Source organism: Budorcas taxicolor, chromosome 1, assembly GCF_023091745.1.
Source record: "Budorcas taxicolor isolate Tak-1 chromosome 1, Takin1.1, whole genome shotgun sequence".
NCBI classification, from domain to species: domain Eukaryota; kingdom Metazoa; phylum Chordata; class Mammalia; order Artiodactyla; family Bovidae; genus Budorcas; species Budorcas taxicolor.
The window spans coordinates 200926148-200952171 of record NC_068910.1 but is presented as its reverse complement, the minus strand read 5'-3'; the positions used below and the strand labels follow the sequence as shown (position 1 = coordinate 200952171).

General features: G+C 37.3%; 1 protein-coding gene across 1 annotated transcript in view; it reads left to right on the top strand.

Annotated features, from left to right (window-relative positions):
* Window positions 1–26024, top strand: part of UBA5 (ubiquitin like modifier activating enzyme 5) — a 31775-nt gene that overhangs the window by 1093 nt on the left and 4658 nt on the right. The window contains exons 2-8 of the mRNA XM_052639419.1: window positions 5329–5374; window positions 5490–5579; window positions 8519–8628; window positions 10992–11078; window positions 11710–11794; window positions 13503–13607; window positions 13783–13910. Coding sequence (XP_052495379.1) covers window positions 5329–5374; window positions 5490–5579; window positions 8519–8628; window positions 10992–11078; window positions 11710–11794; window positions 13503–13607; window positions 13783–13910 — 651 coding nt within the window. The remainder of the gene's footprint in view (window positions 1–5328; window positions 5375–5489; window positions 5580–8518; window positions 8629–10991; window positions 11079–11709; window positions 11795–13502; window positions 13608–13782; window positions 13911–26024) is intronic.

Below are 26024 nucleotides of genomic sequence, written 5' to 3'. Positions count from 1 at the left end.
GGTAGTAGTTGAATGTAGGTTAGTGATTGACGGTAAGGACCCTAGGCCCAGACTGGAGTCAAATCTTGGCAACTGAGTAACCTGGTGAGAGTTCTGTACCTTCACGTTCTTGCTTGTAGTATCTCTTTCTGTGGAGTTGTGAATATTGAAAATACAAGTATATGTAAAGTTCTTAGAATAGAGCTTTCGATGCTAGGCAGTATAGTAACAGTTACTGAACTTTCACCACCCGCTAAACACTTTGCATGCGTTGTCACTTTTCCTCTTCACCACAACCCTTGGAGATTGCTACTGTCATTTTACCCCCATTTTATAGGTGAGATAAATTAGGCTTAGAGAGGTGCTGTGACCTGCTTCAAGCCATAGAGCTAACAGTAGCTAAAAAGGCTTGGACTGCCATTAGGTTTGTTTTGCTCCAAAGTTCCTATGGAGCTGTCTCCCCAGTAAAAATAAATAAGCTCTTAAGTAGTGTGGCTAAAAACTGGACAGTTTTAGAATAGGTGAAACAGGAAAGGTATTATTGGTGCTCTTTCCCTTCAAAGAGCAGAAATTTGGATTAAAGGTTTTATTCATGACATAAAGCCTCAGTAAATGTCTTAGGATGCATATATATATATATGTGTGTGTGTGTGTGTGTGTGTGTGTGTGTGTGTGTGTGTGTGTGTCTATATATATATATGACTTCCCTGGTGGCTCAGATGGTAAAGCATTGGCCTATAATGCGGGAGCCCCGAGTTCAGTCCCTGGGTTGGGGAGATCTCTTGGAGAAGGAAATGGCAACCCACACCAGTATTCATTCCTGGAAAATCCCATGGACGGAGGAGCCTGTAGGCTACAGTCCATGGGTTCGCAGAGAGTTGGACATGACTGAGCAACTTCACTTCATAGATATTGCAACATAAAATGCAGACGCAGTATTTAGGCACAAAGCTGTTAATTACAATGTTATTTGTGATAGAAAACCTGACCAAAATTATGATTGTTCTATAATTACAGAAGAGTTTATTTTAACCTACATTAAATTAAATCATGCCAGATTCTTGATTTTCTCTCATTTATCTTACTACATTAACAAAAATTTTCTTTCAGTTTTGAGATATAATTGACGATAGTGCATGTATTTTACTTGGCACATGTGAAAGGTTTACCATCTCATTAGTCAGAATAAGTAGTAACTATTCGATTTGGCTTCTCTCCTGGCTCAGACGGTAAAGAATCTGCCTGCAATGCAAGAGACCCGGGTTTGATCCCTGTGTTGGGGGGAAGATCCCCTGGAGAAGGGAATGGTTACCCACTCCAGTATTCTTGCTTGCAGAATTCCATGGACAGAAGAGCCTGGTGGGGTACAGTCCACGAGGTGACAGAGTCAGACATGACTGAGCGTTGTTAGTCACTTTCATTCCATTTAGCATGCTTAAACATTTTTCAGTTTTAAAAATGAAAATTTTGAAATGCTCCCTCTGAGAAAAGCAAAGGAATGTGAATCATATATTTAGAATCATCTTGCAGACATCATTTTAATGTGAGACAATTACTTGCTGCTGCTGCTGCTAAGTCACATCAGTCGTGTCTGACTCTGTGACCCCATGGACTGCAGCCTACCAGGCTCCTCCATCCATGGGAGTTTCCAGGCAGGAGTACTGGAGTGGGGTGCCATTGCCTTCTCCAGAGACAATTACTTGACATTATAGTAACCACAAATCTTTCAGTACTCAAATTTAAACATTTAGTATTTTCTATCTTATTTGCACCATTTTGTCTTTATTAAAACTGCTACTTTGGAGATGGCAGTTGACATCCAAAGCTCTGTACTAGTACATGGAAACTTGATAAGGTCAGCCTTATTTTTTGAATTGTTGTACATTCAACACATATTTAGTGAGCACCTTTTCATTTCCAGCCTTCCTGAATAATGTTATTTACCATTTATTATTTGCACAGACACTGGGAATACAAAGACATGGTCATTTCCTTCCAGAGGTTACCAGATAAGTGTGAGATACAAAGGTAAACTTGGGATTACAGTATAAGTGGTAAGAATTATGATAAAGCACAGCACATGATTATCAGAAAAATATAGAGGGATTTGTAGGTATTCTACGTTATTTTAATTGCATCAAGTGACATTTTGAAATACAAAGTTCCTGACCCTCAAAGACCTTTTGTTTTAATTTGGGAGATTCAATGGTTGTAGAATTATGATCAACACAAGTAACTGTAAAATTGTGTGGTAAGGAATATAATTAGAAGCATGCTAACTAAATGAACAGGTGAGCAGAGTCTTTAAAATTAGAAAACCTGGTTTTAAATACTAGCTCCAAAACCCACCTCTGAATAATTGTTTGCCATTTAACTAATCTTGGGCAAGTTAATTAACCTGAAACTTCCCTCCCTTTCCCCCAGCTGGCCCCATTTATAAAAGGAGGTTGCGATGTATTCTTTTTTTTTTTTAAGGAAAGGAAACTTTATTTTAAAATTTCATTTTAAAGTTGTAGAGAATAAGACTGTAACATAAGTATAAAGCTAGTCAAATATTTCTATGGACTAGGATAGAAAGTCTGGTAAAAGACCCATATAAATATGGTCAATTGATTTTTAACTAAGTTACCAAAGCAATTTATGGAGAGGATTGTTTTTGCAACAAGTGTTGCTGGAACAATTGGATGTTGTTATTGTTGTTTAGTTGCTAAGTCCTGTCCATGTTCCATGGGCTTTCCCAGGCAAGAATGCTAGAGTGGGTTGCCATTTCCTTCTCCAGCAATGCATTCTTCTCAGGATTATGTATAAAGATTAAAGACAGCATCAAGGTAAAGAGACAGATTGATCACAGACATATATCACTGTCTCCCCAATCTCAGTGAAATGAAAGTAAAGGAATAATTTTTAAAAAGGAATAAAAAAAATAAAAGGAATAAATCACCACTGGGAAAAAAATAGAGTTTCTGTTAATAATTGGGGGATGGGTGAGTCTCTGTACTTGAACGATTATAGTAAAACAGTTTTAGAAACTAGAAAGGGACAGATGACTAATAGATGATCCTGATTTAAACGATCCAAGAAATTCACTCTAAAGCCTGCAACCCGACTCATACAATAGAATTCTCTCAAAGCTCAAGAACAGGCATAGGTCTTTCAAGAAGGGCGTAAGGTAGGACTAAATGAGATGGCTGAAAATCTGTTGAAGAACCAACCCAAGTTCATTGTTTCACTTTGAGTAGCGAGGCAAGTGCCTCTTCTCTGTCAGGAGAGACTACTAGAGATTTACTCATTAGAGAGTAAAATAGAGTATTTCTATTAATAATTAAAGCAAGTCTTCATGCCTGAAGGAAGGGAATTAACTAAATGTTTACATACTGAATGCTAGGACTCCCAGCCTTGCTTCTCCATTTAACACCCCCAAACTGATCAGCTTAAAGACTTTTCAGGCTGGAAATTGAAAGATTCTTCTGTAGGGAATCTGAGAGTGCCAAGAAGAAAGACTGAGAGACATTGACATTGTGGGTTTCTCAACTAAACAGCCCAGCCAGATCATGCTATGCTGCTGCTGCTGCTGCTGCTAAGTCACTTCAGTCATGTACGACTCTGTGTGACCCCATAGACGGCAGCCCACCAGGCTCCTCCGTCCCTGAGATTCTCCAGGAAAGAACACTCGAGTGGGTTGCCATTTCCTTCCCCAATGCAGGAAAGTGAAAAGTGAAAGTGAAGTCGCTCAGTTGTGTCCGACTCTCACCAACCCCACGGGCTACAGCCCACCAGGCTCCTCCGTCCATGGGATTTTCCAGGCAAGAGTACTGGAGTGGGTTGCCATTGCCTTCTCCAAGATCATGCTATAGTGAAGCCCAAAGTCAAATAAGCAGCGCCCACATCCTTGCCTTTATTAGTGTCTGACTTTTAAATATGAGCAGAAAGGATGAGAGAACCTCCTAATGTGAAAGGAAGAAAAAAAAATTAATAGACTATATAAGGGGACTGCAACCCCAACATGATCATTAATATCTTCAGAAAGATATATGTATAAATGAAATAGGACAGAGTACTACAAAAAGAATCATTCTTGCAAATGGAGAATGATAACAAAAGTGAAAATCTCAATAAAAGAAAATAACATTGAAAGAAATCCGGAGAACAGCAGAAAACTAAATGGAAAACAGGAAAGACATTACAAGTAGAGGACTAGTCCAAGTGGTCCAACTTCCAAATAATAGGAGCTCCAGAAAGTTCAGGAAAAACCAACCAACCAACCAAAGAAGTCACCACATTCTTCAAGGAAATTTTCCACAACTTAAATACGTTTCTGATTGGAAAGAGTCCAGTAAGTACTCAGCACAATTGATGAGAATGGTTTCACTCTAAGGCACATTTTGAAGTTTCAGAAACTAGAAATCATGTTAGAAATTTTGAAGGAAAATTGTTTCAAATGTAAAATTATATATCTAGTTAAACTATCAACTAAGAGTGTGTGTGTATAGGTATAGCTTTCAACAATTATGTACCCTTTAGTTTGTCATTTTATAATATATTTCTAAGAATAGAATTTTGATAAAACGTTTTTAAGAAGTTAGGTAAAGAACATTTCAGACATACAAGTTCTCAAAATTTACCTTCCAAAATTTACCCTTTACAAAGCTTTGGGAAGATGTTCTTCCAACCATAACAAGAGAATAAATTAAGTAATCTACAGTAAAGGTTCTCAAACTTTAGTGTGCATCACAGTCATTCAGGGAGCTTATTAAAACACAGATTGTTAGGCCTCCCATCCAAGGTTGATTGGCTTGGTGGCTGAAGAAGGGAACAGACTAGCAGTAACTAGATATCTAAAGTACCTCTTAGAGTTGTTGGAATAAAGGTGTTTACTAAAAGACTTACCACTGTGGGCAGAGGCAACAAGTCAATAGAATTCCAGTCATGAGGTTATTCTGATGTTAAATATAAAATCTGAATCAAATATTAAATATTTACATAAACTAATAAGCATGGGAATATGCTGAAATTTCACTTTGACCCGTTCTCATCTGGAAACTTAACATTTCAGTCAGTAGGTCTCTATCTTCACTGCACATTAGAATGAATGTATGAGGAACTTAAAAAAAAATCTTACTGCACAGGCTCTGTCTTGGAGGATATTCGGGCATCCGTGCTTTTTAAAATTGCTGAGGTGATTTAGTTTCATCTGGTAAAAATTAACTGAAAGATTTCTCCTCCAACCCCCACTCCCCTCACTGTTTCTTCTCTTAAAGTTTATTTTCTGTGATGATGTATGTTTACCTATGCCACTATTAATTAAAATACTGTAAACTTTAAAACATTTTTTTCCTCCTTTTTTTTAAGCCGCCTGATGGCTTTGAAACGAATGGGAATTGTGAGCGACTATGAGGTATGATAAACTCTTCCAAATTTTTGAAGATGATTTCAGTAAATGAAAATAATTTTCAATGACATTTTCAGTGAAGAATTATTAACCAACACATATATAATTTTGCATTTTACAGAAAATTCGTACCTTTACTGTAGCAATAGTAGGTGTTGGTGGAGTTGGCAGTGTGACTGCTGAAATGCTGACACGGTGTGGCATTGGTAAGGTAAAAGCATTTCTCATTTTTTGTCGTATTCAGAACCCATTCACTTGTGGAGTAAATAAGGTACAAATTAGGATTTTTTTCTCTTTATTAATGGCATATTGATTTGTGGTGTATTCATTCAGATTGTTTTTTCTACCCCAGTTAAGACATAAACTCACCCAAGAGGAGACTAATATTGCTGCTGATTAAATAAGGACTGTCTGATTGTGTTCAGGAACTTTTTTGTTTGGGATAATGTATAAACAATTTGGACTTAAGTGTTTTGATTAAAGACGTTTAGGAAAGAAGGCTGTTAAATTGAAAAAGTGTGCAGTGAAACACTGAAACATCCCAAATTTTTTAAAAAACTTATTTACAAGACAAGCTAGAAAGCATGTGCCTTTCTTACTCTTGAAATTGAACTGCTGAATGCTCCAGATTTTTTTTTAACTCAGGCATTTTTTTTTTTCCCCTAAATTTTCTTGGTCATGCCCTGTGAGGCTTGTGAGATTTTAGTTCCCTTACCATGGATTGAACTCTGAGGCCATGGCAGTGAAAGCACCAATTCCTAACCACTGGAGCACCAGGAAGTTCCTTACTTTTTTCTAAAATTGATTCAGATTGTGACTGTGAGGAGGAAGGAAAAGTTGACTTTATACCAGAAATCAGTGTGCCAATCTTATATTTATAAATCTAAAGTCCATGATGTTAGATAGATAGTGGTTGAATATGAAAGTTTTCCACAATTGTATATCATTTTGATAAACTTTGTGGGAAAATGCTTGCTTTATCAATGCTCTTTAATATATTGGTCCATTCCATGTCCCAGATTCTTAAAGTGCTTTCAAAATTGGCACTTATTTATCAATATAGAAAAGACAACACCAAAGTACTAAAAATGTTTATTAACATTTTAATATCTTTCAAGACGTTTATAAATGCCTGTCAACAATTGCTTACAGCTGATATGCCCTGGTTGATTGACCAAGGGTGGTAGAGATCATGAAGATTTGTGGGTCTTTGTTTTGAGTGTGCACTGGAGTCACTTGGAAGGCTTATTAAAACATAGATTGCTGAACTCTAACCCAGTGGTTTTGAGTCTGTAGGTTTCAAATGGACCTAAGAATTTCTAACAAGTTCCCAGGTGGCTCTGATGATATTCCAGTGACTATGCTTTAAGAACTACTTATTCAGTCTGGTCCCAGCATCACCTGGGAACTTGTTAGAATTGAAGATTCTCAGGTCCCACTCAAGACATGCTGAATCAGAATCTGTATTTTAACACAAACTCCAGATGATATTGCTGTAGTTAGACTCACCTGGGATATTAAAAAAAACAGTTCTTATGTCCAGACTGCACCCCATAATAGGTAATCAGAACCTCTGGGAATAAGACCCACACATCTGTATTTTTAAATACAGTGATTCCAAGTGCACTCAAGTTTGTAAGCTGAGAATCTGCATAGGTTAGTTTCAGAACTCTCTCTTCAATGTATAAAACAGAGAAACAAGAAGCTGTTTCATGTGGTTAAGTAGGGAAATGGAGGATTGGAGATCCAGAGCCCACTTCTTATCCCTGAAAATTTCCTGAGTTCCTGAGGTACCCTGGATAACCAGATCTAGATCAACTGCCTTATTTTACAAATGAGGATACAGACCTAAACAGTTAAAGTGACTTACAGAATCAGAGCTAATTATTGACAGTTACAACTCACACCTCCTGTCCTCAAATTTAGGATTTCCTACAATTTACTCATATAGCTATGAGGCTGAAACTCAAACTTAATACTTGGCCTGACCTAATAAATACTGTTTGAATAAGCTTAAATAAACCAAATTTTGAAGAGACTAAGTAGGGTTAGAAAGTTACAGAGAATATAAGCAATGTCTTTTCTAGCAAGATACTAAGGGCTGGGTTAACTTTCTTTAGTTTTTATATTGAGAAGAAGAACATCCCATTTTTGTTTTTATTGTTAGATTTGGAACACTGAGAATTATATCACAAAGTCACAGAATTTTAGATAAAGAAGTGAGTTTGGCAACGATAGCAAAGTATATCACTTTTACACTGCTTTGAATTATACCATAGGTCAAGAGGATCAATTTCTTTTTGGTTCTTTTTTTCTTCACTCTGGATTAATTGCATTGCTGTGCATTCACGTTCATTGATCCTCTTTTTCCCCTGCCATGTCTAGTCTACTCTGAGTCTCATCCAATAAAAATTTAATTTTAGATAATAAAAAGAAAAAAGAAAGGACTTTGGATATCTTTGAGTTCAACCAGCTCTTACTGATAGGAAATGGACCTTTTGGCCATTTTAAAGTTGGGTGAACAGGTTTGACAAATGGTATCATGCCTAAATATATAGCAGGAAATATAAATTAACTGGTTAATCATTCTGTTTGGAATAATGTTTGAGCCATGTCGTGAGTATATTTAGTTCCATATTCATGAAAGGCATTGTATTATACCATGGTTTTAAGTTATAGCATTTTTTGAATCTTATTTAAAATTTTCATTTATCTAATGGGTGGTTGGCTTTTGGCCAATAATTGGAATGAAGTAAGATTTTGGCACGGTTTGTAAAAATTGTCATGAAATGCAATGAACATAATAATTAAAAAAGAAATGCAATGAACATTAATTTTTGATATAATCATTTAGAGGGGCAGTACAGCAGAGAATGCCTCAGTTTGAATCCCATGTTTACTACATATTAGCTGAGTAGCTTTTGGGCAAGTACCCTAGTTGTATTATTTCTAAAATGAGGAGAGTACCTATATACTTACTGCATGTGATCCTTAAATGAGTTAATATATGATATCTAGTTTTTCAAAGTTAGTTAATATTATTACTGTTAAAGAGTTAAACCTATCAGATTTTAACTAGCTGACTAGTTCGTTATTTTTCTTTTCTGTTTTGGTACACTTTTCATCAGATTACCACTATTTTCATTTTAGTTGCTACTCTTTGACTATGACAAGGTGGAACTGGCCAATATGAATAGACTTTTCTTCCAACCTCATCAAGCAGGATTAAGTAAAGTTCAAGCAGCAGAACATACTTTGAGGTAAATGGAATAGCAGTTGAAGGCAGTGAAATTGGTGAAATCTTCCTGTATGTATTCAGTCACCTAACTTATAAATGGAACTGAATTTTCCTGTATAAAAATGCTGGTTTCACTTATGCATAAAGATATGGGTTGGCAGCCTTTTTCTCTATAAGGCTAGATAGTAAATATTTTAGGCTTTGAGGGCCATATGGTCTTTGTCAAAACTGCTCAGCTATACAGTTGTAGTAGCTATAGGCAGTATAAAAGTAAATGAGCAAAACTGTGCCCCAATAAAACTTTATTTATGGAATCTAAAATTTAAATTTCTTATAATTTTCACATCATGAAATATTGTTGTTCTTTTGATTTTTTTCTTTTCTTGCAGCCATTTAAAAATATAACAACTACTCTTAGTTTGTAGACCTTACAAAAAAATGTAGCAAGGTGGTAGTCAGATTTGGCCCAAGGGACCTAGTTGGGCAGCTCTTACTCTGGGATGTTTCTTTATGTTCCTAAACGTTCTTGCACTGAATTGAATAAGAAGCAAAGAAGCTCTTTTGTTAGACTGAATTGTGTAGTTAACAGAGGTGATAAAAGCTTAATTCCCAGCACATCTGTGTGGATCACAATAAGCTGTGGAAAATTCTTAAAAAGATGGGAATACCAGAGCAGCTGACCTGCCTCTTGAGAAACCTGTATGCAGGTCAGGAAGCAACAATTAGAACTGGACATGGAACAACGGACTGGTTCCAAATAGGAAAAGGAGTACTACAAGGCTGTATATTGTCACCCTACTTATTTAACTTCTATGCAGAGTACATCATGAGAAACACTGGGCTGGAGGAAGCACAAGCTGGAATCAAGATTTCTGGGAGAAATATCAATAACCTCAGATATACAGATGACGGGAGAAGGCAATGGCACCCAACTCCAGTATTCTTGCCTGGAAAATCCCATGGACGGAGGAGCCTGGTCAGCTGCAGTCCATGGGGTCGCTAGGATTTGGACATGACTGAGCGACTTCACTTTCACTTTTCACTTTCATGCATTGGAGAAGGAAATGGCAACCCACTCCAGTGTTCTTGCCTGGAGAATCCCAGGGACGGTGGAGCCTGGTGGGTTGCTGTCTATGGGGTCGCACAGAGTCGGACACGACTGAAGCGACTTAGCAGCAGCATACAGATGACACCACCCTTATGGCAGAAAGTGAAGAAGAAATAAAGATCCTCTTGATTAAAGTGAAAGAAGAGAGTGAAAAAGTTGGCTTAATGCTCAACATTCAGAAAACTAAGATCATGGCATCTTGTCCCATCACTTCATGGGAAATAGATGGGGAAACAGTGGAAACAGTGTCAGGCTTTATTTTTGGGGGCTCCAAAATCACTGCAGATGGTGATTGCAGCCATGAAATTAAAAGACGCTTATTCCTTGGAAGGAAGGTTATGACCAACCTAGACAGCATATTCAAAAGCAGAGACATTACTTTGCCAACAAAGGTCTGTCTAGTCGAGGCTATGGTTTTTCCTGTGGTCAGGTATGGATGTGAGAGTTGGACGGTAAAGTAAGCTGAGCGCAGAAGAACTGATGCTTTTGAACTGTGGTGTTGGAAAAGACTCTGGAGAGTCCCTTGGACTGCAAGGAGATCCAACCAGTTCATTCTAAAGAAGACCAGTCCTGGGTGTTCATTGGAAGGACCGATGTTGAAGCTGAAACTCCAATCCTTTGGCCACCTGATGCAAAGAGCGGACTCATTGGAAAAGACTCTGTTGCTGGGAGGGATTGGGGGCAGGAGGAGAAGGGGACGACTGAGGATGAGATGGTTGGATGGCATCACCGACTCAATGGACATGGGTTTGGGTGGTCTCTGGGAGTTGGTGATGGACAGAGAGGCCTAGCGTGCTGTGGTTCGTGGGGTCGCAAAGAGTCAGACACGACTCAGTGACTGAACTGAACTGAGACTGTGGGAATATTTTTTCTTCCCTGGTGGCTCAGAGATTAAAGCATCTGCCTCCAATGCAGGAAACCCAGGTTCGATCCCTGGGTCGGAAAGATTCCCTGGAGAAGGAAATGGCAATCCACTCTAGTACTCTTGCCTGGAGAATCCCATGGACAGAGAAGTTTGGTAGGCTACAGTCCACAGGGTCACAAAGAGTCGGACACGACTGAGTGACTTCACTTTCACTTTCTGACACTCTACATGTTTTGAACTTGGTCCTTGCAGTGGGATGAAAGGTAGAAGAGGACTTTGGATTTTCTTTGAATTGCTTGAATTCCGTTTCTCTAATATCTGTTAAATGATCTTTAGCTATTTTTAGTGCTTTTTCTTGCTTTATTTTACTGTTCTACTTGTAGTTTTTATAATCATTCTCTTTTCCCTTTAGGAACATAAATCCTGATGTTCTTTTTGAAGTACACAACTACAATATAACCACAGTAGAAAACTTTGAACATTTTATGAATAGAATAAGGTAAAATTTTATTTATGAGTATTTTGCACAATGTCCATCTCACTTTCAGTATTAGAAAATCTATCAATTCAATGAGAAGGTTGATATATATTTTATTTTTAAAATAGTTAATATTTTGTGTAAGTTTTATATAGTGGGAGCTCAGTAAACAGTATATATGGTCCATTAAACAATAGTAACAACAAAATAAAAAATAAGCCTCAAAATGTCTGTTATTATGATATAGCAAGGGGTCCTCCATTATAAGTTCTGCGTTATAGGTTATATTTCTATCTGAATATGGTTTTCTGCAGACCTAAACTATTGAAATTATATTCAATTAACTTTTATTACATTTACATTTGTAGTGAAACATGAATAAAAGTCTATAAAAGCTGACAGAGAAATGGCAATTTTTGTGAACACCGTTTATATTTCTGGTACCCCTGTACATCTTTACAGTTTAAGTAATACTGTAATATTATTGATATTTATAACAGTGAATACTTAATATATACTTGGTCTTTAATATTAAATTCTATGTTACAATTATACTCAAAAATTTACTGAAAGACTAAATGTGTTGATTGAACAAATAAGATTGTATTTTGTGTGCTGATTTTTTCCAATAAAACTTGTTTTCTTTGCCTAGTAATGGTGGATTAGAAGAAGGAAAACCTGTTGACCTAGTTCTTAGCTGTGTGGATAATTTTGAAGCTCGAATGACAATAAATACAGTGAGTATCTTTTGTGTTATACTCATGGGTTTACCTGTTGAAAGGTTGTTGCTGAACCCGGAAAAGACACCAGGATTCTTGGTCTTGGCCGGGATTCTTGGCCTTGGCCGGGATTCTTGGCCTCCGGAGGAGAAGAATTCAATCTGGGGCCAGAGACGCGGCTTGATAGCTCAGAGCTTTTGTGTAATAAAGTTTTATTAAAGTATAAGGAGATAGAGAAAGCTTCTGACATAGACATCAGAAGGGTGCAGAAAGAATACCCCACTGCTAGCCTTTAGCTGGATGTATATATAGCTACTAGATGCATTGGAGAAGGAAATGGCAACCCACTCCGGTGTTCTTGCCTGGAGAATCCCAGGGACGGGGCAGCCTGGTGGGCTGCCATCTGTGGGGTCACACAGAGTCGGACACAACTGAAGTGACTTAGCAGCAGCAGCAGCAGCAGCTGTCTGCTAATTAAAGAAAGGAAATGTCTTAAAACTCAGAGAACGGCACCAGGTCCCTCACCTACCAGATGCATTTTGAGATAATCTTGGCACCAGGTGAGTCATCCCAGGCCATAAAACGATTGACATGAATCTTGAAAAAGGCAGATTCCCATACAAATATATAGTTTCATTAAGAGAACAGTGTATGAGTGTAACATACTGGTTTGTCAAGTCAGTTCTGAGCCTTTAGCAAATGGACTTGAAGACAGAGTCTGGGGTAAATGCATATTATATTAACATAGCTTAAGACAAACATTTCCATAAGAAAAATGCATTGGTTAGCTCAAGGTTTGAGAATAGTTAAGTTCAGGTGGAACCAGGTATCATTATGGCAACACAGTGTTTTAAGAGAAACCTCTTTTTAAATTTGTATAGGGAAGGGAAAAATATATATATCACTAGTTTGTTTCCTCCTGCCTCATAAGAGAGAGAGAAAAAATGTCTCACACTTGCAGCCTACCTCCTCTTGTTTGGAGACCCCTGGCCTTCCTGCCTGTTACCCTCTCACTATTTTCCTGTGTATTCTGTCAGTATATATTCCACATTCTGAAAGTATTTCTTCATTTAAGCCCTTTGATAATGTGTTTTATTTATTCTTAATGTGATCTCATCCTATTTTTGAAATTTATTCTAAGGGGACCTGTCTAGCCTTGCTGGGAAGGCATATGTTTCAGTATCCTACTTTGTCTTAGGCCAGTAGAGGAAACTATTAAACAGTAGATAATTCTGATGTACAATTTTTTAAATAAATGAATATCTTATAATACTGCCTTATTCTTGGTCAGCATTGCTTTTAACTTTTGTTACTTATAAGTAAATGTATAAATATGTATAAATAGCTTACACAGATGATTTCTCAATAATAAAACTGAATTCTTCTTTTGAATTATTGTGTTTTCAACTTTGCAAATAACATTTTGCAGTTTCTTGTTGCTGAAATTATTTTAGAAAAGTGAAGTTTTACATTAATAAGAAATCCAGTATGCTTTGGTTCAGTTTAATTAGGTATTTATTGACTGCTTACCTGAATGCTATTGGTTACTTTTCTACGGAAAGTGTCAATTGCTAAGGAATTTCATTATTTACAGTTTCTTGTTTCTTAAAATTTATTTTTAAAAACTCGTAATTCATTTAGTTAAACTCCACTTTTTCATGAAAAAAACTTATGGTAAATTACTTTTTTGTTTTAATGTTCTTATTTTTCCCTTATTTCTTTTAAGGCTTGTAATGAGCTTGGACAAACATGGATGGAGTCTGGGGTCAGTGAAAATGCAGTTTCAGGGCATATACAGCTCATAATTCCTGGAGAATCTGCTTGTTTTGCGGTACACATGATTCATTTTGAGTTATTATTTTTCACTGTTAAGTACAAGAGTTCCTAGGGGAAAATATTTATAGTTCAAAGGAAAACCAAACTTTGAATGTGGTGGAATACTATTTGGAACATTGAATACTTTCCCTTTCTTTTGAAATACACATTTTTTATTTCTTTTCATGTAGTGTGCTCCACCACTTGTAGTTGCTGCAAATATTGATGAGAAGACTCTGAAACGAGAAGGTGTTTGTGCAGCCAGTCTTCCTACTACTATGGGAGTGGTTGCTGGGATCTTGGTACAAAATGTGTTAAAGTGAGTGAAGAATAATTTTTCTGTTTACTTTTGACAAACATTTCAAAATTGGAGTCACCAGCTAATTATTTAATTTTTTAAATTTAATTTTACAGATATTTTAACATTTTTTACATGTGTAATATATGTATACTTTTAATTTATATATGGTAGTGGTTTAATTTATATATTTTTAATATAATTTATATATGTGGTGGTGGTTTAGTCACTAAGTCGGGTCCAACTCTTGCGACACATGGACTCTAGCCCACCAGGCTTCTCTTTCCATGGGATTTCTCAGGCAAGAATACTGAAGCAGGTTGCCATTTCCTTCTCCAGGTGATCTTCCCAACCTAGGGATTGAATCTGGGTCTCCTGCATTGCTGGTAGATTCTGTATCGAGTGAACCACCAGGGTAGCCCTTAATTTATAAATAAATAAATCTAATATATTTAATTTAAATATATATTAATTTACACACATCAGCACACACATAATTGTGTTACTTTCTCCATTTGGAATAGCTCTTGTTAAATGCTACAGTGATACTGGTATATTTATTTATGAAGCCTTAACCAAATGATTTACATCTGCAGGTTTGGCCAAAGGGTGAAGACCTAGGCACAGACACACTCGCTTGATTTGATGTTTATTCAGTTCGGTTCAGTCACTCAGTTGTGTCCAACTCTTTGCAGTCCCATGGTCTGCAGCACGCCAGGCTACCCTGTCCATCGCTAACTCCTGGAGTTTACTCAAACTCACGTCCATCACGTTGGTGATGCCATCTGACTATCTCATCCTCTGTCATCCCCTTCTCTTCCCACCTTTAGTCTTTCCCAGCCTCAGGGTTTTTCCCGTTGAGTTGGTTCTTTGCATCAGGTGGCCAAACTATTGGAGTCTGAGCTTCAGCATCAATCCTTCCTGTGAATATTCAGGATTGATTTCCTTTAGGATTGACTGGTTTGATCTTGCTGTCCAAGGGACTCTTAAGAGTCTTCTCCAACATCACAGTTCAAAAGCATCAATTCTTTGGCGCTCAGCTTTCTTTATAGTCCAACTCTCACATCCATAAATGACTACTAGAAAAACCATAGGTTTGACTAGACAGATCTTTGTTGGTAAAGTAACGTCTCTGCTTTTTAATATGCCATCTAGGTTGGTCATAGCAAGCATCTTCTAATTTCTTGGCTGCATTCACCATCTGCAGTGATTTTGGAGCCCCCCAAAATAAAGTCTGTCACTGTTTGCATTGTTTGTTTCCCCATCTGTTTGCCATGAAGTGATGGGACCGGATGCCATGATTGTAGTTTTCTGAGTGTTGAGTTTTAAGCCAACTTTTTCACTGTCCTCTTTCACTTTCATCAAGAGGCTCTTTAATTCTTCACTTTCTGCCATTGATGCTTATTATTTATTAATAAAAATAATATGTAATTAAACTTTAACTAGGGTAATATCTCAGTTATCCATAAATAGATACTCCTGCAACCACCCATCTAAACTATAGCTAATAAGGACAAATGTCCTTTCTTTCTTCTTTTTTTTTTAGGACAAATGTTTCTTTGCAGCTAAAATTAGTATCAGTTTTTGAACTAACTCATACTTTATGAAAAGCAGAACTCCTTTAGTTGTTCCTTAACTCAGGCCTTTTTTTTACCTCACTTTACAGTGTTAATAAGCTTAATTATATTTTTTCAGCATCTAATATAAAAAGAAAAAATTGCTACATGATACAGAGAGGCACTCTAATCTTAGTATCACCTATCAGCAAAGAAATACCAACACACATGAGAACTCTCAAGGCAGCTCTCTATGTTACTGCAAATGGCATTATTTCTCTGTGACTATTTCATATAAGACAAATAGTCTGTCAGACTTCAATAGGTCCTATCTAAACACAATATTTTATTGTATGTTATGAAGAAGGGGGAAAATAGTCATTTCTATAGAGTATCTCTCTGTACATCTGTATGTTTAGATATATCATATATAGCCAGCTCTCTGTTGACGGACATTTAGGCTACTTACAGATTTTTTTTTTTTGCTGTTATTAACAATGCTGCAAAAAACAATTTGCCTTCTATCTTTGTAAACTAGATTTTTATAGTGTGAATATTTAGAAGTATAATTTCTAAGTTTATGCAATACTTATTTTGACAGATACTACTAAATTTCTCCTTCAAAAGGATTGTACATTTCCATGACAGTTTTGAGAGTACCTGGTTTGTCCACACCTTTGGTAACATTAGGTGTTGTCAAACTTTTATTTTTGAGGTTTGCAGCAAAGTCATATATATTCTTTTTCAGCTTCTTTTCCTTTGTAAGTTATTACAAGATACTGAGTGTCGTTCCCTGTGCTATATATTAGGTCCTTGTTTTCCTATTTTCTATATTTAGTGTGTATATGTTAATCCCGCACTCCTCTAATTTATCCTCCTTCCTTGCTGCCGACCTCCCATCCCCTTTGGTAAACATAAATGTGTTTTCTATGTGTATCTGTTTCTGTTTTGTAAATGTTTATTTGTATCAAGCTTTTTAGATTCCACATATAAGTGATACCAGATGATATTGATCTTTGTCTGGTTTACTTCATTTAGTATGATAATCTCTAGGTCATCTATGTTACTGCAAATGACATTATTTCATTCTCGTTTTAATAACTGAGTAATATTTCATTTTATATATATACACCACACGTTTATCTATCTGTCAGTGGACTTTCAGGTTGCTTCCATGTCTTGGCTATTTTGAATTGTGCTGCTGTGAACATTGTGTATCTTTTCAGATGTGTTTTCTGTGGATATATGCCAAGGAGTGAGATTCCTGGATCATATGAGAACTCTATTCTTAATTTTTTAAAGAACTTCCATACTGTTCTCCTAGTGGCTGCACCAACATACATCCCAACCAACAGTGTAAGAGGGTTCCTTTTTCTCCAAATCCTCTCCAGCATTTATTATTTGCAGACCTTTTGATGAAGCCCATTCTGACCAGTGTGAGGTGATATCTCATTGTAGTTTTGATTTGCATTTTTCTAACGATTAACTATATTGAGCATCTTTTTATGTGCCTGTTGGCCATCTGTGTGTCTTTTTTGGAGAAAAGTCTGTTTTGGTCTTCTGCCTATTTTTTGTTTGGATTGTTTTTTGATATTAAGCTATATGAGCTGTTTGTATATTTTGGAAATTAACCTCTTATTCGTAGCATAGTTTGTGGATATTTTCTCCCAGGTCATAGTTTGTCTTTGTTTTGTTTATGGTTTCCATTGCTGTGCAAAAGTTTAATTAGGTCCCATTTGTTTATTTTTCTTTTCATTTCCATTATTGTAGGAGACAGATCCAAAAAAATACTGCTACAATTTATGTCAATGAGTGTTCTGCTTATGTTTCCCTCTAGGAAACATTTAGGTTTTAGATTTAGATCATTACTCCATTTTGATTTTATTTTTGTATATGATGTTAGTCATCAAACTCTTCGTCAATTTGACATGTGAAAAAAGGGTATCTCATTTTAATTTCTAGTTGTGCAAAGGCTTGAACATTTATATTTTTCTGTGAATTGTCTTATATTCTCTGCTCAGTTTTAGAAAAAAATTATTTTAATTTTTAATTTGTAATTTTAATTTTAATTTTTATAGAATTTTGTTGTTTTCTGTCAAATCTCAACATGAATCAGCCATAGGTATACATATATCCCCTCCCTTTTCACCCTCCCTCCCAACTCCCTCCCCATCCCACCCCTCTAGGTTGATATAGAGTCCCTGTTTGAATTTCCTGAGCCCTACAGCAAATTCCCATTGGCTATCTATTTTACATATAGTAATGTAAGTTTCCATGTTACTCTTTCCATACATCTCACCCTCTCCTCCCCTCTCCCCATGTCCATAAGTCTATTCTCTGTCTGTTTCTCCACTGCTGCCCTGCAAATAAATTCTTCAGTACTGTTTTTCTAGATTCCATATGTATGCATTAGTATACAATATTAATCTTTCTCTTTGTGGTTTACTTCATGCTGTATATAGGCTCTAGGTTCATCCACCTCATTAGAACTGACTCAAATGCATTCGTTTTTATCTCTGAGTAATATTCCATTGCATATATGTACCACAGCTTCTTTATCCATCCATCTGTTGATGGACATCTAGGTTGCTTCCATCTTCTAGCTATAGTAAATAGCACTGCAGTGAACAATGAGATACATGTGTCTTTTTTAGTTTGGGTTTCCTCAGGGTATATGCCTAGCAGTGGGATTGCTGGGCATATGGTGGTTTTATTCCTAGTTTTTTAAGGAATCTCCATATCATATTCCATAGTGGCTATATCAATTTACATTCTCACCAACAATGGAAGAACATTCCCTTTTCTCCACACTCTCTCCAGCATTTACTGTTTGTAGACTTGCTGATGATGGCAATTCTGACTGGTGTGAGGTGAGATAGCTCATTGTAGTTTTGATTTGCATTTCTTTAATAACAAGCAATGTTGAGCATCTTTTCACATGTTTGTTAGTCATCTGTATGTCTTCTTTGGAGAAATGTCTGTTTAGACCTTTTCCCACTTTTTGATTGGGCTGTTGGTGTTTTTGGTACTGAGTTATATGAGCTGCTTGTATATTTTGGAAATTAATCCTTTGTCTGTTGTTTCATTTGCTATTTTCTCCCATTCTGAGGGTTGTCTTTTCACCTTGCTTATAGTTTCCTTTGCTGTGCAAAAGCTTTTAAGTTTAATCAGGTCTCACTTGTTTACTTTTATTTCCATTACTCTAGAAGGTGGATCATAGAGGATCTTGCTTTATGTCATCGAATGTTGTGGCTATATTTTCCTCTAGAGTTTTATTTTCTGGTCTTACATTTAGGTCTTTAATCCATTTTGAGTTTATCTTTGTATATGGTGTTAGGAAGTGTTCTAATTTCATTTTTTTACATGTAGCTGTCCAGTTTTCCCAGCACCATTTGTTGGAGAGGTTGTCTTTGCCCCATCTTATGTTCTCGCCTCCTTTGTCAAAAATAAGATACCCATAGGTATATGGGTTTATTTCTGGGCTTTCTATCTTGTTCCAGTGGTCTATATTTCTGTTTTTGTGCCAGTACCATAGTCTTGATGACTATAGCTTTGTAGTATAATCTGAGGTCAGGAAGGTTGATTCCTCCAGGTCCATTCTTCTTTCTCTAGAATCTTTTGGCTTTTCAGGGTCTTTTGTGTTTCCATATGAATTGTGAAATTTTTTGTTGTAGTTCTGTGAAAAACTTTATTGGTAAATTCATTCGGATGATGTTAAATTGTAGATTGCATTGGGTAGTATAGTCATTTTCACAATATTGATTCTTCCTACCCAGGAACATGGAAAACTCTCCTCTATTTATGTCATTTTGCATTTCTTTCATCAGCGTCTTATAATTTTAGGTGTATATTTCTTTTGTTTCCTTAGGTAAGTTTATTCCTAAATGTTTTATTCTTTCTGTTGCAGTGATGAATGGGATTGATTCCTCAATTTGTTCTTCTGATTTTTCATTGTTAGTATACAGAGATGCAAGTGATTTCTGTGTATTGATTTTGTATCCTGCGACTTTACTAGGCAGACGCTTTACTGTCTGAGCTACGAGGGAAGCCCCAAATTCACTGATTAGCGCTAGTAATTTTCTGATACTATCTTTAGGGTTTTCCATGTATAGTAGCATGTCATCTGCAAACAGTGAGAGCTTTGCTGCTTCTTTTCAGATCTGGATTCCTTTTATTTCTTTTCTTCTCTGATTGCTGTAGCTAGGAATTCAAAAATGATGTTGAGTAACAGTGGCAAAAATGGACACCCTTGTCTTGTTCCTGATCTTAGAGGGAATGCTTTCAGTTTTTCACTATTAAGAGTAATTTGCTGTAGGCTTATCATATATGGCTTTTACTATGTTGAGGTAGGTACCTTCTATGCTAATTGTTTGAAGAGTTTTAATCATAAATGGGTACTGAATTTTGTAAAAGGCATTTTCTGCATCTAAGATTATCATATGTTTTTTATCTTTCAATTGGCTTATATGGTGTATCACATTGATTGATTTGCATATATTGAAGAATCCTTGCATCCCTGGAATAAACCCAACTTGATCATGGTGTATGAGCTTTTTAATGTGTTGCTGAATTCTGTTTGCTAAAATTTTGTTAAGTATTTTTGCATCTATGTTCATCAGTGATATTGGCCTATAGTTTTCTTTTTCTTGTGTTGTTTTGTCTACTTTTGGTATCAGGGTGATGGTGGCCTTGTAGAATGAATTTGAAAGGGTTTCTTCCTCTGCAGTTTTTTGAATGAGTTTTAGCTCTGAGCATTAGCTCTTCTCTGAATGTTTGATAGTGTTCTCCTGTGAAACCATCTGCTCCTGGGCTTTTGTGTTTTGGGGGATACTTGTTCACAGCTTCAATTTCAGTGCTTGTAATTGGATTTTTCATAATTTCTATTTTCTTCCTGGATCAGTCTCAGAAGATTGAACTTTTCTAAGAATCTGTCCATTTCTTCCAGGTTATCCATTTTATTGCCATGTTTTTGTTCATAATAGTCTCTTATGATCCTTGGATTTCTGCATTGTCTGTTGTAACCTCTCCTTTTTCATTTCTAATTTTGTTGATTTGATTCTTTTGTTCTTGAATCTGGCTAAATGTTTGTCAACTATGTTTATCTTCTGAAAGAACCATCTTTTAGTTTTATTAATCTTTACTATTGTTTCTTTCATTTCTTTTACATGTATTTCTGCTCTGATTTTTTTGATTTCTTTCCTTCTGCTAATTGGGGGGTTTTTGTTCTTTTTCCAGTTCTTTCAGGTGTAAAGTTAGGTTGTCTACTTGATGTTTTTCTTGTTTCTTGAGGTAGGATTGTATTGCTATAAACTTCCCTCTTAGCACTGCTTTCGCTGCTTCCCATAGGTTTTGAGTTGTGTTTTCATTCTCATTGGTTTCTAGAAATTTTTTTCTTTCCCTTTTGGTTTCTTCAGTAACCTATTGGTTATTTATAAATGTATTGTTTAATCTCCATATGATTGTGTTTTTTTACACAATAATTGATATCTAGTCTGATAGCATTGTGGTAAGAAAAGATGCTTGATATGATTTCAGTTTTATTCAATTTACCGAGGTTTGATTTGTGAGCCAAGATGTGGCCTGTTGTGGAGAATGTTCCATGTGCAGTTGAGAAGAAGGTGTATTCTGCATTTGGGTGGAATGCTCTGAAGATATCAGTGAGATTCATCCATCTAATATATAATTTAAGGCTTGTGTTTCCTTATTAATTTTCTGTTTCGATGATTGTCCATTGGTGTGAGTGGGGTGTTGACCTCTCCTACTATTACTGTGTTAATGTCCATTTCTCCTTTTATGCCTGTTAGTGTTTGTCTTATGTATTGAGTTGCTCCTATGTTTGGTGCATAGATATTTAACAATTGTTATGTCTTCCTCTTGGATTGATCCCTTGGTCATTATGTAGTGTCCTTCTTTATCTCTTGTAGTATTCTTTACTTTAAGGTCTATTTTGTCTGATATGAGGATTGCTACTCCAGATTTCTTTTGCTTTCTATTTGCATGGAATATATTTTTCCATCCTCTGTTTCAGTCTATATGTGTCTTTAAGTCTGAAGTGGATTTCTTGTAGACAGCATATATATGGGTCTTCTTTTTGTATCCATTTGGCCAATTTGTGTCTTTCAGTTGGAACATTTAATCCATTTATGCTTAAAGTAATTATTGATATATATGTTCCTATTGCTATTTTGTTAATTGTTTGGGGTTTGATTTTGTAGATCTTTTTCTCCTCTGGTATTTCTTGACTATATAAGTCCCTTTAACACTTGTCATAAAGCTGGTTTGGTGGTACTGAATTCTCTTAACTTTTGCTTGTCTGAAAAGCTTTTGATTTCTCCATCAATTTTGAATGAGGTCCTTGCCGGGTAGAGTAAACTTGGTGGTAGATTTTTCCCTTTCAGTACTTTAAATATAATCCTACCATTCCCTTCTGGCCTGCAGAGTTTCTGATGAAAGATCGGCTGTTAAAAATATGGGGTATCCCTTGTATGTAACTTGTTGCTTTTCCCTTGTTGCTTTTAATATTCTTTCTTTGTATTTAATCTTTGTTACTTTGATTAGTGTATGTCTTGGTGTGTTTCTACTTGGGTTTATCTTGTATGGGAGTCTTTGCCACTCTTGGACTTAATTGACTATTTCATTTTCCATGTTGGGGGAATTTTCAACTATAACCTCTTCAAAAATTTTCTCATACATTTCTTTTTCTCTTCTTCTTGGACCCCTATAATTCAGTGTTGGTGTGTTTGATATTGTCCCCGAGGTCTCTGAGACTTTCCTCAGTTCTTTGCATTCTTTTTACTTTATTCTGCTCTTCATAAGTTATTTCCACCATTTTATCTTCCAGCTCACTGATTCGTTCTTCTGCTTTAGATATTCTGCTGTTGATTCCTTCTAGAGTAATTTTAATTTCAGTAATTGTGTCGTTTGTCTCTGTATGTTTACTCTTTAATTCTTCTAGGTCTTTGTTAATTGATTCTTGCATTTTCTCCATTCTGTTTTCAAGGTTTTTGATCATCTTTACTATCATTATTCTGAATTCTTTTTCAGGTAGTTTGCCTGTTTCCTCTTCATTTATTTGGACTGCTGTGTTTCTAGCTTATTCCCTCATTTGTGCAGTATTTCTCTACCTTTACATTATTATTTTTAATTTATTGTGTTTGAGGTCTCCTCTTCCCAGGCTTCAAGGGTGAATTCCTTCTTACTTTTGGTTTCTGCCCTCTTCAGGTTGGTGCAGTGGTTTGTGTAAGCTTCGTATAGGGTGAGATTTGTGCTGAGTTTTTTTTTGTGTTTCTTCTGATGAGGTTGAGTAGGTAGTAATCCTGTCTGCTGATGATTGGGTTTGTATTTTTGTTTTGTTTGTTGCTTGAATGAGGTGTCCTGCACAGGGTTCTACTGGTGGTTGGATGATAGCTGGTCTTGTATTCAAGTGGTTTCCTCTGTGTGTGTTCTCACTATTTGATACTCCCTAGGGTTAGTTCTCTGGTAGTCTAGGGTTGAAGTCAGTGCTCCCACACCAAAGGCTCAGGGCTTGATCTCTGGTCAGGAACGAAGATTCCAGAAGTGGTTTGTTACGGCATTATTTGTTAGATTAAAACAAATACTTCAAAATGAGAAACCAAAGGTGAACCCCAGACAAATAGCAGTTACAAAATCAGGCAAATAATAATTAAAATAATGGGATATACACATATGCATATACATCCATTAGCAAAATCAAAACAGTCTAACAAAAATAAAGTACAATAGATTGACACAGTGAACAGAGCAATGCAAAAGTTATATCTACCAGTTAAGAACAAAACTAACTACAGCACAAACTGGAAAACAAAAGTAAAGTAAGGTGCCAAATGAGGAATAAAGCAATGAAAACAAAACTAACAAGTATGTTGTGAGGAAAGGAAAGAAAAAAAGAATAGATATGAAAAGTTAAACATAGCTTTAGAAAGAAGATTTATATACATTGAAGATTAACTGCAAGAGTAAAAGAACAGTAGGAAAAGCAAACAAAGGAATAAATGTAGAAAAAATAATAGGTTTTTAAAAGTTAAAAGTTAAAATTAGAAAAGAAAAAAAAGGTAGAGGGAAGGAAGAAAAAAGGAAAACTCCATAGAACTGCAAAAGCCCAACATAAGAGGCAGAGGTTTATAACAATAAAAAGTGTGATTGGAAAAAAAAGAACTTAAAAGCTTAATTAGATTTCATAGTGCCATTAAAATCAACAACTACAACAGAGGGGGGCAGAAAAAAAAAGAAAAATCAAAAAGAAACTACAGAAGTCAAAACATAAGAATAATAAATGTTTTTCTTGAATCACTTTTGTCAGGGTCCTTTCCCTGGGAGTAACAGTCCACCTCACCCCCCTAGGGTACTTCCAACACTGTGCTGGTCTCTGGACCTGCTGTTGGGGCAGCTCAAATTCTGATCTGGTCTTACTTCTGTGTGTTCTTGCCTCCATTTTCCACAGCTATCAGAACTAGTGTGTTTTCTTTTGTGGGAGCTCTCAATGTCCTTTTACATATTCCATAGACATAAAGTCTGCCTAGTTGATCATGTGGATTTAATCTGCAGCTTGTATAGCTGCTAGGAAGGTTTTAGGTCTTCTTCCTTAGCCACATTGCCCCTGGGTTTCATTTGTGATTTTATTTCCACCTCTGCATGTGGTTTGTCCACAGGGGTTTGCTCCTGAGGCTGCCCTGGAGGACTTGGGTCTGCCCCTGTGAGGGCCAGGTGTGGAAGTGGTGCAGCTGCTTGGGTCGCAGAGTTTCTGGCAGCACCAGGTACTCAGAGGAGTCAACGACTAGGGCAGCAGGAAATATAGTGCTTCTAAAGAACGGTATCGGAGAAGGCAATGGAACCCCACTCCAGTACTCTTGCCTGGAAAATCCCATGGATGGAGGAGCCTGGTAGGCTGCAGTCCATGGGGTCACTAAGAGTCCGACACGACTGAGCAACTTCACTTTCTCTTTTCACTTTCATGCATTGGAGAAGGAAATGGCAACCCACTCCAGTGTTCTTGCCTGGAGAATCCCAGAGAAGGGGAAGCCTGGTGGGCTGCTGTCTATGGGGCTGCACAGAGTCGGACACGACTGAAGCGACTTAGCAGCCAAGAAGGGTATGGAAACCAGTAATGGCCAATACACTTTAGTGTTCTTGCCTGGGAAATGCCCCCTGACAGAGAAGCCTGGCAGGCCATAGTGCACAAGGTCACAGCGAGTTAGACACGATGGAAGTGACCCCACCTTCTAGGGGACCTGCTTCCCTGTCCAGGGTACATATGGCTGTGGCAAGAACTTCTGATTCTCATTGTATTTAGGCTGCCACAGATCAGCTGTTTCACTCTCAGCCTTCCCATCTATTCCCCGTGCATAGATGGGAAGACTTTTTTGCTTGTGGCAGCTCTCCCTCAGTGAAGGTTGAGCGTGAAGGTGGCACAGCTACTTGGGTCTCTGGGACCCTGCTGGCACCAAGTCTGCAGGACACGGACTGCCTCAGCCACAGGAGTTATGGCCCTATCAGAGACTTTTTTCGAGCCTCTGGTAACTGGCGATCAGAAGCCTAGTCTTTCTCCATAGCTCCACCTGTTCAGGCCCTTAGAGGGCTCCCTTTTGGGGGTATTTCTTTGTTGATCAGCATGTCAGTGATATAGAAGGCCCCCCTGGCTGGGGTCCTACTCTGTAGATTGGTATGTCGGGCACTTAAACAGGCACCCTGGGTGGGGTCCTACTCTGTAGCTCCATGCATCGGTCACTTAAAGGAGTGCACTGGGTGGGGTCCTAGTCTGTAGTTCGGTGCATCAGGTGCTTGATGGGCCAGTCTCTCTGTTGTTCAGCTGCTTATGTTGGCATGTGTGGAGAGAGAGGCTATGGTGATGGCTACACCCCGTATGTTTGACTTAGCAGTATCGACTTGCTTCCATGGCTGCCTGGCTTTCCTCCACAGTCTTTTCCCACCACAGTCTCCTCCCTCACATCCCCTCCGTCCATCTCTCCACAGTGAACAGCCCTCACCCGGGGATTGCTCCACAATCCCTAAGCTCCAGCTCCCAGCTGCTGCACCTTCTAGGGGACCTGCTTCCCTGTCCAGGGTACATATGGCTGCGGCAAGAACTTCTGATTCTCATTGTATTTAGGCTGCCACAGATCAGCTGTTTCACTCTCAGCCTTAAATATTTCTCCTCTGACTCAGACAATTGCCCTGATGTGGGGATCGGACCCCTGCTTCAGTTCCCCCACCCACCGAGGGCAGGTCCAGTCCTAGTACCACTCCTGTTTCCCCCCCACTTCACCCTACCAAGTTTTGCATGGTTCTATATATTCTTTTCCACTGGTCTGGTATTCCTGTCCACTCTCAGCTGGTGTTGTGCACACACTTGTGTGTCTAAAGATATATTCCTGATATATCCGTGGAGGGAGAAGTACTCCATGTCCACCTTCTGCTCTGCCACCTTGTTCTGTCTCTGTTCAGTTTTTTTTTGGTCTTTCTTTGTTGTATGTTGAGAATATGCATTTTTCAGTTTTTTTCCTTTTGTTGTTTATGTTTGTACATGATTTTTCCTCTACTTATAAGCTTCTAAAAGGAATCA